The 15,055-nt window shown below is 45.5% G+C and overlaps 1 protein-coding gene across 3 annotated transcripts in view; it reads right to left on the bottom strand.

Annotated features, from left to right (window-relative positions):
* hlk (hulk) overlaps positions 1–15,055 on the bottom strand; it is a 120,428-nt gene that overhangs the window by 68,909 nt on the left and 36,464 nt on the right. For all 3 annotated transcript variants that reach the window (XM_050169826.2, XM_050169824.2, XM_050169825.2), the window contains exons 2-7: positions 14,383–14,565; positions 10,475–10,615; positions 8,977–9,159; positions 4,748–4,891; positions 3,838–4,020; positions 2,634–2,765 (exon numbers count right to left, since the gene is read on the bottom strand). In XM_050169826.2, the coding sequence (XP_050025783.1) occupies positions 2,634–2,765; positions 3,838–4,020; positions 4,748–4,891; positions 8,977–9,159; positions 10,475–10,615; positions 14,383–14,565 (966 nt within the window). The remainder of the gene's footprint in view (positions 1–2,633; positions 2,766–3,837; positions 4,021–4,747; positions 4,892–8,976; positions 9,160–10,474; positions 10,616–14,382; positions 14,566–15,055) is intronic.

The raw sequence follows: 15,055 nt of genomic DNA, 5'->3' as shown, positions 1-15,055 counted from the left end.
TATGAAGAATAAATGAAATAAGTCAACTGAACTGCCACAAACTGATGCATAATATATGACGGTGACAGTCAGCTTACAGAATGCAGCTGTTTGATTAAAATTGAAGCAGAAAAATCAATTGAACGCTGCAGCTTGTATTTTTCAAATTCTTGCAATTGCTACTCCAAAATACTTAATTTGTGAAAATTAAACAGGCCCCAGGCGCTAAAATATAGAGCAAAATCCAATTACACACAACAGTAGCAAAGTAATATGCCCTCGCAAGAAACGCGCTAGGACTACAAGAACAAAGGCAAAACACGCGATATACTTGCTTCTCTCCGTGCTCTTTCTCAGTGACCAAAACAAATTGGTGCAAGGAACGGAGCGGTGCAATACCGAAGATAAACCGATGTAGCTGCAACATGTTTGGGGGTGCATAAAAAAGACGCTTTAAAAGTGATCGCTTGCAGGTAGAGAACAAACGGTTAGGCAGAAAAGGAAAAGACTGGGGCCGTGTTCCTGAAGCTTTTCGTTCTTAAGTACTATTTGCAAAATTCCGGTCGCATTCGCAAAATTATGCTCGCTAGCATATGTTTTACCGGCATCTTTGCTTCACCGGCATTTACCGATAGAGGACCTATCTTCGTCACGAAGATAGGTCCTTCTATCGAAACGTTGGCCAGCCTTTCTGAAGCACCTTATCCCTATTTATAACCTTTATACCACTTGTGCCACTCCATCTGTCAGTCCCCATCTTGATTTTAAACATGCATAAAGAAAGTCAGCACAAGATCATTACTTTCTGTGGACACGTTCTGAAAGCCCTTCGAATAAGCACCTAGGCGAGAGTCAAATAAGCTTGAAGCATGTGACGAATAACGGAGATGGACCGAATTTGCGAAGGTTTTAATTCGCAGGCGCTTTTTGCAACTGGTCAGCCGTCTTCGGTCATAGTATTATGTCTGACATCACGGTTGGTTTCTCTTCTGCTCTTACAAACAGTTTTCGTGCAAGAACTTGTTTCTGAATAAGGGCCCTGATCGTTTTTAAAGAAGCGCTCGAAACGTGTTAAACATCACTAGAACACTTCAAATTTATCAGACAGAGCGGCCCACCCACTGAATAGTGACCGTAACCAATATAGTCAGCAAAGTGTCTAGGGCCTCCCGCTTCGACCGAATGGAACTTTTTAATGTCATGAGTGATGTGCCTTCACGGCTTACAAAGACGTGTTGTTCAAGAACACAGTTGCATTAGCGAAGCGTCATTGCGACTGAAAGACGATGAATTATATTTATCCGAACGGCTGCTGCGATAGTTGGTCTAATCTTTGTTTTCACGTTAGAAGAGTTCTGTGCGTATTGCTGATCTCGACTTGACTTTAGGCACCTTGACTTTATGCAGCCTGTATACCGAAGAATCCATGCCTTTTTCTTTAGTGGATAAATCAATTGCGACTCGACCGCTTGTCCATCTTTTTATTGTGTCTGTGCTATGCTTCGCGCTTTTTTTACCATTTACCTTTAACAAGCAACTTTAATAATGCATTCCGCGCTTTAGTTCACTGCGGCTTCCGCAGCATACGGAAATGACATTGCTGATGATGCCGCCCGGTCAGCCCGTAAAGGAACCCTCAAAGTTCCTATACTTTTATCAAGAAACGCTGCGAGGGGTCTTCGTTTACTTGTTCAGAACAAGACGAAAACTTTGTCGAACACCCCGATTTTCTCCGACTGCTGTCTCTACCGCCTGGATCATATATATATATATATATACGTTGAAGCTGCAGATTACATCGGTCGAACTTCTCCCGCCGTGATGCAACTTTACTGTGCCGCCTCTGGTTAGAGGTGGCTTTTACAAAAGCCTACTCATTCCTTATTGGAATGTCCGACACACCGATCTGTTACTCGTGCAACTGTGAAGAGCCGATAGAGCACGTGTTGTGTTTTTGTAATCTCTACGACATCGAACGCGACGTTCTTTAGAGGGTGTTAAACTGACTGGACAGCGGACCATTTTCTAAGATTCTCGGACCATGGCCCCACGTGTCGCAGGCTTACAAAGCGACGCAGGTACTGCTACAATTCATGAAATCGACTGGCCTCAGCGACCGATTTTAGGCGTGAAATGATGGACGACCGCTCGTGTTCACATTGACAGTACCTTCTTCCCTCCCTGTCTTTTCCTTTTCATCCCTTAAGCCCCTTCCCCGTGTAGGGCAGCAAACCGGACGTTCGTCTGGTTGACATCCCTACCTTTCCTTACTTCTTTTCCTCCTCCTCCTCTTGGACTATGCCAGTTGCAGACCTTTCCGTAGGCCTGAAGTTTCTATACACGATACATCAATCACTTCAGGCATAACCTCTGATGCACAGAGAATCTGTGCACAGAGATGCACAAGGAACGCTGGTGCCAGATTTAAAGAAAAAAGGAATTCCAATATGTTAATCGCTGGTAGCGGTCGGATCCATCTGCAAAATCTCAAAAATTTATCTCTCGGCACGGCAGACCTTTGCAGAGGAGCTCCGCAACTGGCATGGCAAAATGACTCCGGCCAAACTCTGTTCTATTTAACCGTGAAAGAGCGTTACGCGAGGCAGTATTAGTGAGGCAGTTTTTGTGATGACTGACTGAGAGTTAGAACCTACAAAAAAGTACCGCGAGATAGTCAGCCTTCTCGACGAGCTCGTCGAAAACGTCCTCGGACACGTCCTCGATCTCGTCCTTCATCTTCTGCTCCACCAGCCAGCTCAGCACTTTCTCCTCGTTGCTCAGGTCCCCTGGATGCAGGTAACGTCATCGCGGCAGCAGTTAAACTCCGCGTACGATACTCATATCGGTTCATGATTGCAACGTATTGTCAAACGGCAATGCTAATATTATAATAGTGAAATATCTGCTCAGTTGTCCACGACCAAAACAAGTGATATTTCCATGACTTTATTCATAGCCTGCTGGAAGGGCTATCACGGTCAACTACCCTACAGACGGAGGCGACGCGTGCACCCAAGAAAAACCTCCGGCTTTCAGTTCAGCGGCAAGTGTGCGAGTTTATGCGTGTATTACGAGGTCGGCCACAGAGAGCAGTTGTCAGCCGTCGCGTTGCTTGCGGAAACCAACACAGAACGTGTTTGGAGCGAAATTTTCATCCGCGGTACAGTCCGTACTGGATTCTTGGTATCAGCCGTTCTTTTGTTTATTTAAGGAAACTCGATTTCACAACTTGGTGCACTATTTACGTTTATGGCTCCGGCATTTAATGGCAAACGTACTGCCTTAAAGGGACGCTAAAGAGGAGGACGATTTCAGCATTGGTAAGTTATCAAATGCCGAGAAAGCCACTCTCGAAATCAAGAAGACGCTTGGCGCACACCAGCAGCGAAGGACGAGTGGCGCCTCGAGGTTCCCGCACCGTGGCGTCATGGATTTTGGAGCCGTCGGCTCTGGCCTAGTTAACATTTTATCGGTAAAAACGAATGGGACTGCGTCGTACTTTAATAGAGTCAAAGACTGAATGTAAGAACTTTCAAAAGCTTTTACTGAGCCAAAGCGGCCGAAATGCGAAAAGCTAACTTGCAGTCTGTGACGTCACGCTGGTGTACCTGCACTGGGGTTTCGGCGAGAAATTCAAAAAATTATAATTTGACGGTTACGTTCCCTTTACTAGTCAACCTATTAACGCCAATTTAACGAAAGCACATTTCTTGCAGAACACCAAAGTGATTCGGTGTTTGTCTTTAGTGTCCCTTTAGGTAAGCAAGAAAAGCACAATTGGTTCTATGACCGGTGGGCCCGCACCAAGTGCACCCACAATGGTACCCGTGCACTCCTCTGTTGAGCGTGCGCCCTCACCTTTGAACACGGTGGGCACCTCGTTCTCGAAGTATATCAGCACGGGCAGCGTGTCCCAGCCGTACTTCTTGGCAAACTCCACGTCGTCCGTCTTGACGAACGGGATGCCGTGCTGGTCGGCGTCGTCGTCGATCGCCTCCAGCTCCTCGAGGATCTTTTTGCTCTTCACGTCGTTCGCGTCGTCTGCAGAGAGAAGCTCATTTAGTGCCCCTTTTTTTCCCCCCAGGGTGCGTCCGCGGATGGTTATCTGCGAGACTATTTATGGCGGTACCACCACACATTGCTGAACACGTGTGCAGTACGTTTGTACTTTAGTTGGGCCGCTTTTTCGGGAAAAATCGTGATTCACAAGTCATGTCGACCTGGACAAAACGGGAAATGCAAGGAGGTTAACACTTCTGGCTTGTTACACTGTACTGAGGAATGGGAAGAGAGAAAAAGTGGAAGGAAAGCGTCCGAGACGATTGCGCGCATACACGGGAATAGGGCGGCTGCAGTGGTTTAACAAATGGAAAGACGAGCCGCGCGCGGGGAGGAAAAGAGAGAGGGTGCGTGAACGCTGCGCGCAAGGCGATGCACATCACTACTGCAGGCTGCCCTGAGCATGGCCAAATGGCTGGAACGTGCACCACGCTAACTGGTGCGAATGGTGCGTAAAGACGCTGCGGCATCCAACACGAAAGTGAACTAATGAACAAGAAATGTCACCTTCCTACAAGGAACATTGGCTCCCAAGGAAGAAACTGATTGATGCCCCCATAACGATATGCGATGACTTTGCTGGTACTAGGCACTGCAAACATTTCGGTCAAAATGCGAAGACGCCCTTTCGTCCGACACCGTGGCTGCAAGTGCGCGCAGTTTGAGCCGCGGAGACCCGTGCGTTAATGCAGCGCAAACGGCGACTCACAGACGAAGACGGCCAGGATCTCGGTCTTCTCGATGAGTGCATGCATGTCGTCCGCGGAAACCTCCTCTATGATGTCCGTGTCGTCACCAGTGTCCATGAACTGCTGGAGCCACTTGAGCACGTCCTCCTCGTTTTTTAAATCGCCTGCGACGCAGAAGGTGGTTGGTTACACAGCACGAATCGTCTACGTTGAGGCAATCTTGTCACATTATGCATTTGCTGGCTTTGAAATTCGGCCCTTCTAAAGGTTATAGCGGCATTAAAAAGTAATGATGATAAATTTACGGTGGTGGATCTCAATGCAAGAATCCAGCTAGTCACATATTTTGGTAAGTTCATGCGTCGTCTCCTGCTTCATCGAAGTATTCCACGCTTTGTTTTCTTACCTTTATGACTGATACCTAATTTGCAAATGCCATTGCTTTGTTCAATTGTTTCTTATTGTTTTTCGGCTGCCATGTATACTTACGTGCACAATGTGCCTAGTGTCTTATTGCGCCCACTAGATTGCTCACTGATTCCAGCCCGTCAATGCTAAGTGCTCGTCAGTGCGTGTATATGTTTCTTTATTTACACATTTCCTCATGTAATTTCTGTATATTCATTAGAGCCAAACCTTGAGGAAAAACCAGCTATGAAAGTTGACTACGTTTCCAATATCATGAAATAAATAAGAAGAAATATTGTCGCCTGCTGTTCCGCCCCTGGCATTTAAAGCGGTTTCGGTACAAATCAATTTTAGAGGGAGCTGTTGCAGCTTCCTCGATTGCGGAGGCCAGGCAGTGATGTTCCTGTGTGAACTTTTGGCGACCGCGTACGTTGATCGCAACGTCTGTGGAAAGTCGATCGCCGAACGGGCCCACCAAAACGCCGCGACTTTGCCACTCGAAGCGCATTGCTTCGCGCTAGCTGCTGACAGCAGCGCAAACGTTATACGGCTGCAGACCTATGCGTCTGCGCGTCTTTTTGATTTCGCACCTTTGTTGACTGTGCTCGGCTCAGTTCACGTTGTAAGAACAACAGTGATCGCGTAAACTGGCCAGTCTTGATCGTGAAATGCGCTCTGTCTGCGGTATGCACTTAAAACAAATGTGAACAAATGTGAACGTTTGCTACTTGTCAGTCCTGTGGCCAGTGACCAGTTGATAAGGATATTTCAAATATTAGGTAAAGGTAAAATGAAACAGGACGAGCACACTGCTTTAAAATTCTTGGGGAGATACCACCGGGGCCATTAGCCTTACTTTCATCGACATTTCTAAGCAGAGCTTCAATGCCGCTAACGCTAAGTTCGATTGCTTGCAAACGAGGAGCGCTGCTATTAGACACATGTGGACTGCATGCAGATTTAGAAAGAAAAACTGGCTGATTAAAGTAACTGTTTAAGCACGTCGCTTTTTCTACATCGTCAGAAAGAGTGTGCTCATTGCTAATAATTTCATTTATCCCAGCAGGATCACACCCACTTCTCTTCAAGTACTGCCAGAAATTTTTAAGGTTTATTTTCATTTTGTCATTAGGTAGTTTATAATATTGTTATTTCAGATTTTCAACAGTTTTTTGTACTCGTGCGTTGATTCCTGGAGACTTTTAAAATGAACTTCTCCTTTCGTGTTCTTTTGTATCTTTCAAAGACGCACCTTCTTTTTTAAATTAGCCTCAAGATACGGAAGGTGATCAATGGTTTTTACGTTTTTAAGCCTAGCAGAATCAATACTTGGTATGAAGTCCCCTGTAAGTTCAGGTAACCTATTTCTAAATACGCTCCACAAGTAATCTACATCGTGTTCCTCTACTAAGCATTCAAAAACAGGCAAATAGTCGCATAGTTTATCGGAAGTTGATGGACAGTCACCTTCATCAAAGAAGAATACCCTTTTGCCGGTGCGCTTTTTAGTGCGCTGAGTTTTCGCTTTAATACGTGCAACGACAACGTGGTGATCACTAATTCCTGGAATGATATCAACATTATAAACTAAATTAGGCGAGTTACAAAACAGAAGATTCAGGGTATGACTAAGTCTAGTGCGTTCCAAAACATACTGCATCAAGCCAAAACTATCAGCCATGTTTTTCATTTCTACATTAATACGACGTGCAATTTAGGACTTCACATGCACCATTTTCGCATTTCAAGTGTGGTGAATTAAAATCACCCGATAGTAAAATGGTTCGATCAGATGCCTCCGAAACGATATCATATAACGTTTCCAAAACACGGAAATATGTACTGGGTGGCCGATAAAACGCCCCAGTGATAAAAGAAAAAAATTTAGACAATGCAATTGTACACCATACTGACTCGACTGCGTCATGACCGACGTTCAGCATCGCAGACGAAAGGGACGAGCGAACCAACAACCGCCGCCAATACTTGGCCTATCGTTGCGACAAGCAGTATCGTTCTTGGGGAACACCTCCTTGCCATCGATGGATGGGTTGAGCCAAGACTCAATACCCAACACTATATCTGCCTTCAATGATGCAACCAATCCAGCAAACTCATCTGTTTTGTTTATTATACTTCGGCAATTTACCACTACAACAATTAAATCACGATGAAGGCGATGATTACTGCTGGGTCACCGTGTAGACAAGGCAACAACTTATTCATTCTTATCGTGCCATGTAAATGCTCTGCCATTTATGATGAGCTTATCGGCTTCTTGCATAACCTTGTTTTTCTTATCCGCCTTCTTTGCTTTCCCGTATTACCAGAGTTTCTTTCGCAATGCTCGAGTTTTAACAGAGAAGTCCTGTTCCACGCCATACTGCGAACCCTTAAACTTGCATTTTTCAGAATGACCTCCCTTTTCTTTATCCGATGAAAAGTTTACAATAATGGGTCTTCTATTCCGTTCATTAAAATGGCCAACCAGGTGTGCCCTTTCAATTGACTTGAATTCCCAAATTGGTAGTGCAGATGCTCTTAATCAAGGTTTCACACCGGTCGTTGTCATTTATCACATAAAACACAAGGTTTAATGTACGGCTTTTATTCTCGAGGTCCACATTTTTCTTTTGTAGAACTTTTACTTGATGAGAATTAGATCCTCAGTTACGGTTGCTTACTCTGGTACCAATTTCATAACGTTGCCCATCTGACCCCGGGTTGTGTCAAGCTCCCTGTTTATTTCAACCATCTTAGCATCATTGTTAGTTATCCTGGTGTCAATGTTGTCCAGCTTAGTCATGACAGTATCCCGTAACTTCTTCAAATAATCCGTTTCACCTTTATCAAATGGCCCAGGATTGAGCTCAATGTCTCCAGAAAGCAGCAAGAGCGGAGCAAGGTCTCGGCTTGCAAAGAAAAGCGAGCGCGTTTGTTACGAAGTCTGGTGCGCACCCGCGCTGTACACGCCACCTTGTGCGAGCTTCGGGAGTCAGGCGAAAAAGAGCCGTCTGCTGCTGGGCAATACCGGAAGAACGGAACCGGCGACTGAGCTGTCATATCGCTACTCGGAAGCAGCACTGTCAAAACACGGTTCTTATTCACGAAACCGTTCGTAGCGCACGTTTATTTATTTATTTATTTTCATACTCCGAGGACCCGAGGAGTGTTCTAATAATAAATGGTTAATCGCAACTTTAAAGACGGCAGAGTTGGAGGCGGGAAGGTGGTTCCAGTCACTGCTTGTTCGCAGCAAAAAAGAAGCATGGCAAGTGTCAGTACGACATAAAGGAATATTAACCTTAAGTTTATGATCGATCCGCGAAGGCACGTAATCTGGAGGGATGAAAATATCGTTTTTAAGTGTTGGGTTAGTGTAACACAACTTTGTGATAGAGGTTTAAGCGGAAGCACTTGCGGCGTGACCGAAGTGTCGGTATACCTAAATTAGCTTTCATTGAATAAACGCTGACGTGGTTCTGAACGGATTCAAGGGCAAGAATGGTTTGTATACGAAGTGGTACTTCCCAATGGTGAAAACACACAAGATGGCTGCGAATGCGCCAGCCGATCAGAAACAGTTATAAAAAAAAGGAAAGCGTAGGGAAACCCGCAAGTAGAGAAGAAAGGCGATATGCTTTTTGTGCGTTCCCGGAATTGAGGCGTTTAAAGGAGCGCTGAAAGAGCGCTGGACAAAAAACTAGAAGCACACAGGTGGCCTATGTGTTTTCGGCCCTGTGTCTTTTTAGCGTTGTCTGAAATTTTACAATTTTTCGGAATCCCGATTTGCCAAGTGACGCGGTGCATATCTGGCACGTCGCACTTCTGCGGAGCCCACCGTCGTAAAGCAGCGGGATGGTCTTCCGGTAGTAGACCAGCGCCGGCAGCTGGTCCAGGCCGAACTCCTCGGCCACCTCGGTCTCGGAGATCTTGACGAAGCCGATACCGAGTGCATCCGCCTCGTCGTCGATGTTCTCGAGTTCGGTGAGCACCGCTTCGGACTCCTTGTGCTTCTGCTTGTCTGCACAGAGAGGCACGCTAAGCTGAGACACAAAATTCCGGCAGGAACTTTTTCGGCATTACTGCCGACGTTAATGCGATTATTTATTTATTTATTTATTTATTTATTTATTTATTTATTTATTTATTTATCCGTTAGCATTCTTAGGATAATTCGTGTGCTTCCCGTGGGCTATCTATGTATCTATCCATGTTTGTGTATGTAACAGTTTTCCAGGTTTTGAAACCAACCAACGGGCCAACTTCGAATTTTTTTATCGTGATTGGCTCCTTCGCGCAAACTGCGGTAGGAAGACGAAAATTCCTGTCGGTAAATTCGGTTCCCATCGGGATTGATCACGATCGAGAATGAACCGTGGGATTCGCGTGTTAGTCGCCAGACAGAAAATTTAAGCTAATGTGCACACGAGCCAGGATCTTAAGAATGACCCGGTGGGAGAGTGCGTCTCTCTGTGTTACACTAAGGGCCAACACAGCTTTAAAGCTGGATGTAAGAGAATTGGCAGGACATTAAACAATTAGTATGATAATCCACTGATTCATTTATTGGATTTAACGCCCCAAGCCAGTACTGGGGCTGCGAGAAATGCCTTAGTGAAGGGCATCGCATTAATTTTGACCGTCTAGTGTTCTTTCACGTGCACTAAGCGTAGGACCAGTATCGCACGAAAGTGTAGTTGCGTCACTCCCTGCTTCGTATGCTACAGTCAAGCTGCCGTCGCCGCGGCAGCTTGCGCAACAGTAATCTTTCGCGGGGAGCGCTACGTGCTTCGCATTGCATGTAGGCGCAGGGGAGCCTTATAAAATTATGTGGTTCGGATGCTTGTTTTGAGCGTGTTCTTTACTGAAACGTATGCTGTTCTGTATGTTGTATGCGTGATTCTGAAGTATGTATGCACTGTTCGCTTCACTTTGCTGAGTGCTTGTAGCCTCTGCCTTACAGGGGTATGAACCATTGCATTTGGAAGTATTAACCATGGATGATGATAGCTTTCTGTCGACGTTACTCCGCGAAGAAATAACGGGATCCTAGCCACAAACAGCTTCGCTGTAAAAATGTTTCTGTCAGCGCATTATTATTTTCGGTTTTCGACCACTTCTGACTAGCTTATGAATTTAGGAGATTTCTTGCGAACATTTGTCATATATGTTTTTCTGTGTTCGCAGAAAACAGCGAAAGCGGCTCTTACGTATACTTTGTCTAAGCTCCCAGACGTCCTGTCTTTTTTTTTTCTGAGTGGGGTGCACTTTAGGCACATTGAAAGCATGAAAACAAAACAAAATAAACAAAAAGAAACAGACGAAGGAAGACTCACAGAAGAGGACGGCTAGGTATTGACTCTCCTTGATGAGACTCTCCAGAATCTTTCCGTTGACCTCTTCTATCCGGTCTGGCAGCTCCATGGCCTCCAAGTTCGTCAGCCAGTCCAGCACTTTCTCTTCGTCCATCAGGTCACCTGCACGCGAAACGCCCATCAGCGGTGTCAAATACAGGAGAGCAACAAAGACTAGCTTCGAGGCACGCCTCCAGCCGAGCGCAGCGGCCGGCCGGGCAATTCGTTTTCGCCTCGCTACAGCGATGCAGCGTTGGGAAAGCTGCAGCAGGCGTCGGCCAACCACAGTGCGAATGTACAGCTACGTATGCCCGTAAGAACCATTCGTGACTAGTTTACATCCGTGACCACGATACGACAGTCATGTTACTGGTCAGTTACGATATGTAATTTACTTTGAGGTGGACTCTCAAATGCTTACGCACGACACAACTTTGTATATAGTAAATAGATGTAAACCATCAGTAGTTTACGTTAGCTGTGCATTCTACGATGCTGCACGGTTTTGAAGACGAGGAGTGCGCAGACGTTCACTGGTGGGCGGTGAGGCTTGTTTGAAAAGGAAGGCACTAAAGCGTGGCGAAAAGGGGGAACAACATACTGCACCTTAGTTTCGCATTGCTCCCTTTCGCTCTTTTTTTTTTTTACTGCGTCTTTCATTTAACGACTACCATCTTTTCTTTTTGCGTTTTCCCCCCTCTCTTCGGCGATACAAGGGTCTGTTCATAGAATGGGAAGCTTATCTTGATATATAAAATGTTTGCTTACTTCATCTACAGTTCTGTCAACACGCTTGACAAGCGGCTTCCTTTGAATGCAAGCTTTAGGCACAAGTACACGAAAGAAGAAAGAGAAGAAGAAAGAAAATCTCCGAGGCAAACAAAGAGGGCGAGTATTTACAGGGTCGCTCTTTTGTACTCATAATTTTCCCACCGCACCAGTGCTTGTAGATTGAAAGACCAATATCATCAGGCAGCTTATAGAGCGTTGCTTGACAGGAGAGCGGCGCTGAACGTTGTAACATGGGCATCGCTGCTGCATCATTGTTGTCATATTTATTTATTTATTTATTTATTTATTTATTTATTTATTTATTTATTTCGACATGGCGCAGCCCCAAAGGGCTATTGCAGGAGTGGGAAGTACGGGACAAAAAAAATGAGAAAGAAATAAGGAAAAAAGGTGCAATGCAAGATCAGGGGTTCACAATGTATTAGAAGAATTCAGCGGGCGATAACGATTGAACATGGCCGGGTAAAGCATCCCAGACTTCTATAGTGCACACAAAGAACTGTACTTAAACACATCGGTGCAGCGATGAAAAGGAGACACGTTCAACTCACGACGGTGTCTATATATAGTGGATGTAGGTCTAGCGGTTGTCATCTAGCTGCTGAGTAGATAGTAAATTGTGGAGCTGAGCTGAGTAAATCGTGGAGAGTTATTCAGTACACGTTCAAGGATTCGGCGTGGTGACGGGGAGGGAGAGTGGCACGCCGAATATTGCAAAGATGAGAACTAGGTGGAAAAAATGTCTGTCGTAGCGACGATAAATGAAGAGTACGGCTTTCTTCTGGGCAGACTCAACTTTGTCGCTATCAGATCGTTTGTATGGGTTTCGTACGACAGAACCATACTCGAGTGCGGGACGAACTATTGTTTTAGAGCCTCATGCATGTTAAGTGGGGCCGAGGGTATGTTGCAAGTATCCTAGCTTGTTAAGCGCACGGTTGGACATAAGTTCAACGTGATGGGACCAGCACAAACCCTTCGAGAATCTAAGACTAAGATATTTACGGTGCAAATTTTCTAGAGAAGGACAATTACACCAGTAACTGAACGAAGATAGGAAAGAGCGCTAAGTAAATGATACTGAGATTATCTTAACTATAACTGTCATAAATGCGTATCTTAAAGACCAGCCGAAAGAAAAGTGCAAGGACAATGCCGGGCACACAAACATACGAGTATTTCCGTGTGCGCATGTATACACCGGGCGTTTTATTTTAACGTTAACAGAATTATTTAAATCGCCTGTGGCATTAAGCACAAATATACTTATTGAGCTGGAATATTCGAATAGGTATACGTTATTTTCACTGAATATCAGTACGTATAATTGAATAATTAAAGAATGACTAATTACATGTTCAACTTATTATTTGAGCATACGTATTGCAATACATGAATTGAAGCCAGGGATATCGCACGGTACTTCCACTTGGAAGAAATTTTGAAACTAGCACCGGTTTTGAGACAAGCACCGTCAAACTTGCCCTAAAAACGCAATGCTGTTCCACTTACTTTCTTAACAAAACGGCTTTTTATGCACTGAAGGTCGAAAATTACTGGAACACCAATGCATTCCGTCAGAAACTGTGGGAACGCACTTCTCGAAACTAGTGCCATCCTTATAATTCGTTCCAAGTGGATATTACTTTCAAGGTCACCCGGCTACAATTCGTAAATTGCAGTATGTGGCGTTAATTAATTAGTTTAATCATAATTAGCAAGATGTCTTAATTATTCACATATCCACTTTTTTGTTCGAATACCATTTGCCTCTGAGAGTAACTTAGCTCAAGAAGTAGAATTGTGCTACATGTCACGGGCGAGTTTTAAAAATTCTGTTAGCGATAACACAAAACGCCCCGTGCGTTCACCGTGCCGGCGCCCCATTCAAGCTGGTGGCGGCAAACACTGCTTTTCTCCAAGAGCTTCCGGCAGAGTGGGGATTGCAAACTGTATACGCTGGCCTATAGGAAAACAAGGCACGCGTTGCGCGTATTTAAGAAGCGTGCTCGCAATATTGTCAACGTAGAAACTGCTGGTGACATGTTCGGGACAAAGAAAAAAAAAGCGTCAGCATTATTTTGCGAGCAACCGTGCTCCAAAAAAGTTTCCGCCACACTCACGTTTCAGCAAATTGTGTCCATAAAGTGTGCCATTTATTACTAATAACTAGTCCTTTTCCTTGTTCTTTTGCGATTTGGCCAAGTCATGATATGAACGCCATTAACGTGCAAAAACGCGGCGAATAAAAAGCAAGGGTGGAATTCAGACAGCTTTCCAACCGTAAAACGACGACTACGCCAGCATATATCTCGTGGGCTGTTGGCTATTGGCTGACGAATGTCATATCGAACCTTTATTGCTTTCTCCGGTGGTTGTAGTAGGAGATGTGTGCAGTTAAAGTAAGATGTTGTTCTAGTAACGGAGAACGCTGAAACGAGAAGTGCAGTGCTCAGCAATCGAAACGCGATAATCGGAGCCCGTGGCTGCCGGCACCTTTTGCGCTACCGGAGGGGAAGCCGCGATGCATCTCTTTTTTTTCTTGGGGGGGGGGGGGGGGGATGAAAGCGCGGAGGTGCCCTGCGTTCGGCGCCGAGCGCTTATTGGTGGCGCTGGCAGCCATGGGGTCCGAGAATCGCTGAACACTGTACGTGTTTACACAAATATGCAAAAAAACAGCAGCATTTTTTTCATGGTGTATTCTGCATGAAACAGGAAATATTGGTTACACTAAGGAATTTAATGCATCCTGGGAGATTAGCAGAAGTCAGCGCTCAGAGTCAGAGCCACCTCATAAGCCGCGTTCAGATAAATTCGCACAATAGGCATCGGTGGGGGGGCTCTCGCTTACACAGTGGCTATGCGACGACGAGAAAATGCTGTTGTTTGCTTTCCTCCAGTGTCCCAAGTTCCTTGGATTCCCAATGCACAAGTGTATAGACAGCTGACTGCGTTCTGTTAGCATCCACTGTTTCTCGGTTCGCTTCAATAAGGAGGTTAATTCACCGATGCGCAAAATAACGCACCGCAATTCAGTCACATAGTAACAGCTTAAACACAGCGCCGTGCCCAGTGTCGTCGTCTGTCGACCGTCTCACCTTCGTAGATGGTGGGCTCCCTGTTCCGGAAGTAGACGAGCGATGGGAACTTGGTGATGCCGAGCTTCTTTGCGGTCGGCCGGTCGCTGTTCTTGACGAAAGCCACGCCGAACTTCTCCGCTTCGTCGTTGATGTGCTCCAACTCGGCCAGGATGGCATCGCAGTTTTTGCAGATCTTCGTGTCTGCCAGTAGAAAAGATAAAGAAGGAAAGTAACATAGTGATTCATTCGAAATTATTACATTTATTTGTAAAACAAACATGTAACGATTTTGCCACTACTAGTTTCGGTCCGCGGCAGTTGTTCCCTAAATATGCAAAGAACTAAATGCAACATGTGCAGAAGGCCATGAAAGAATTGAAGTTATTTGAGCGAAAAATTGTATTATGCAGGGAAGCGGGCTCTCACGCGAATTGCGAAAGCCTTCGTTGTCGCTCACCTGCAGTGACGTGCAGCCACCTGCGTGCAGCCAACATCACATCGCGTGGCCTTGCAGCAAGCTGGAGGGACGTGGTGGCCAAACTAATCGCGCTCGACCTCGAGTGTGCATTTCAGGCAGCGTCTTTGCTGCCGCAGCAATGCGCTCGGCCGCAATGCCGCAATTTTTCATACAATCCCAAAGCTGCAAAACGTACGAGCTCGTAAATGTGAGGGCTCTTTTTTTTTCGTTTTG

This window comes from Dermacentor andersoni, chromosome 6 (assembly GCF_023375885.2).
Source record: "Dermacentor andersoni chromosome 6, qqDerAnde1_hic_scaffold, whole genome shotgun sequence".
In the NCBI taxonomy this organism is placed as follows: Eukaryota; Metazoa; Arthropoda; class Arachnida; order Ixodida; family Ixodidae; genus Dermacentor; species Dermacentor andersoni.
This window is presented reverse-complemented; position numbering and strand designations above follow the sequence as displayed.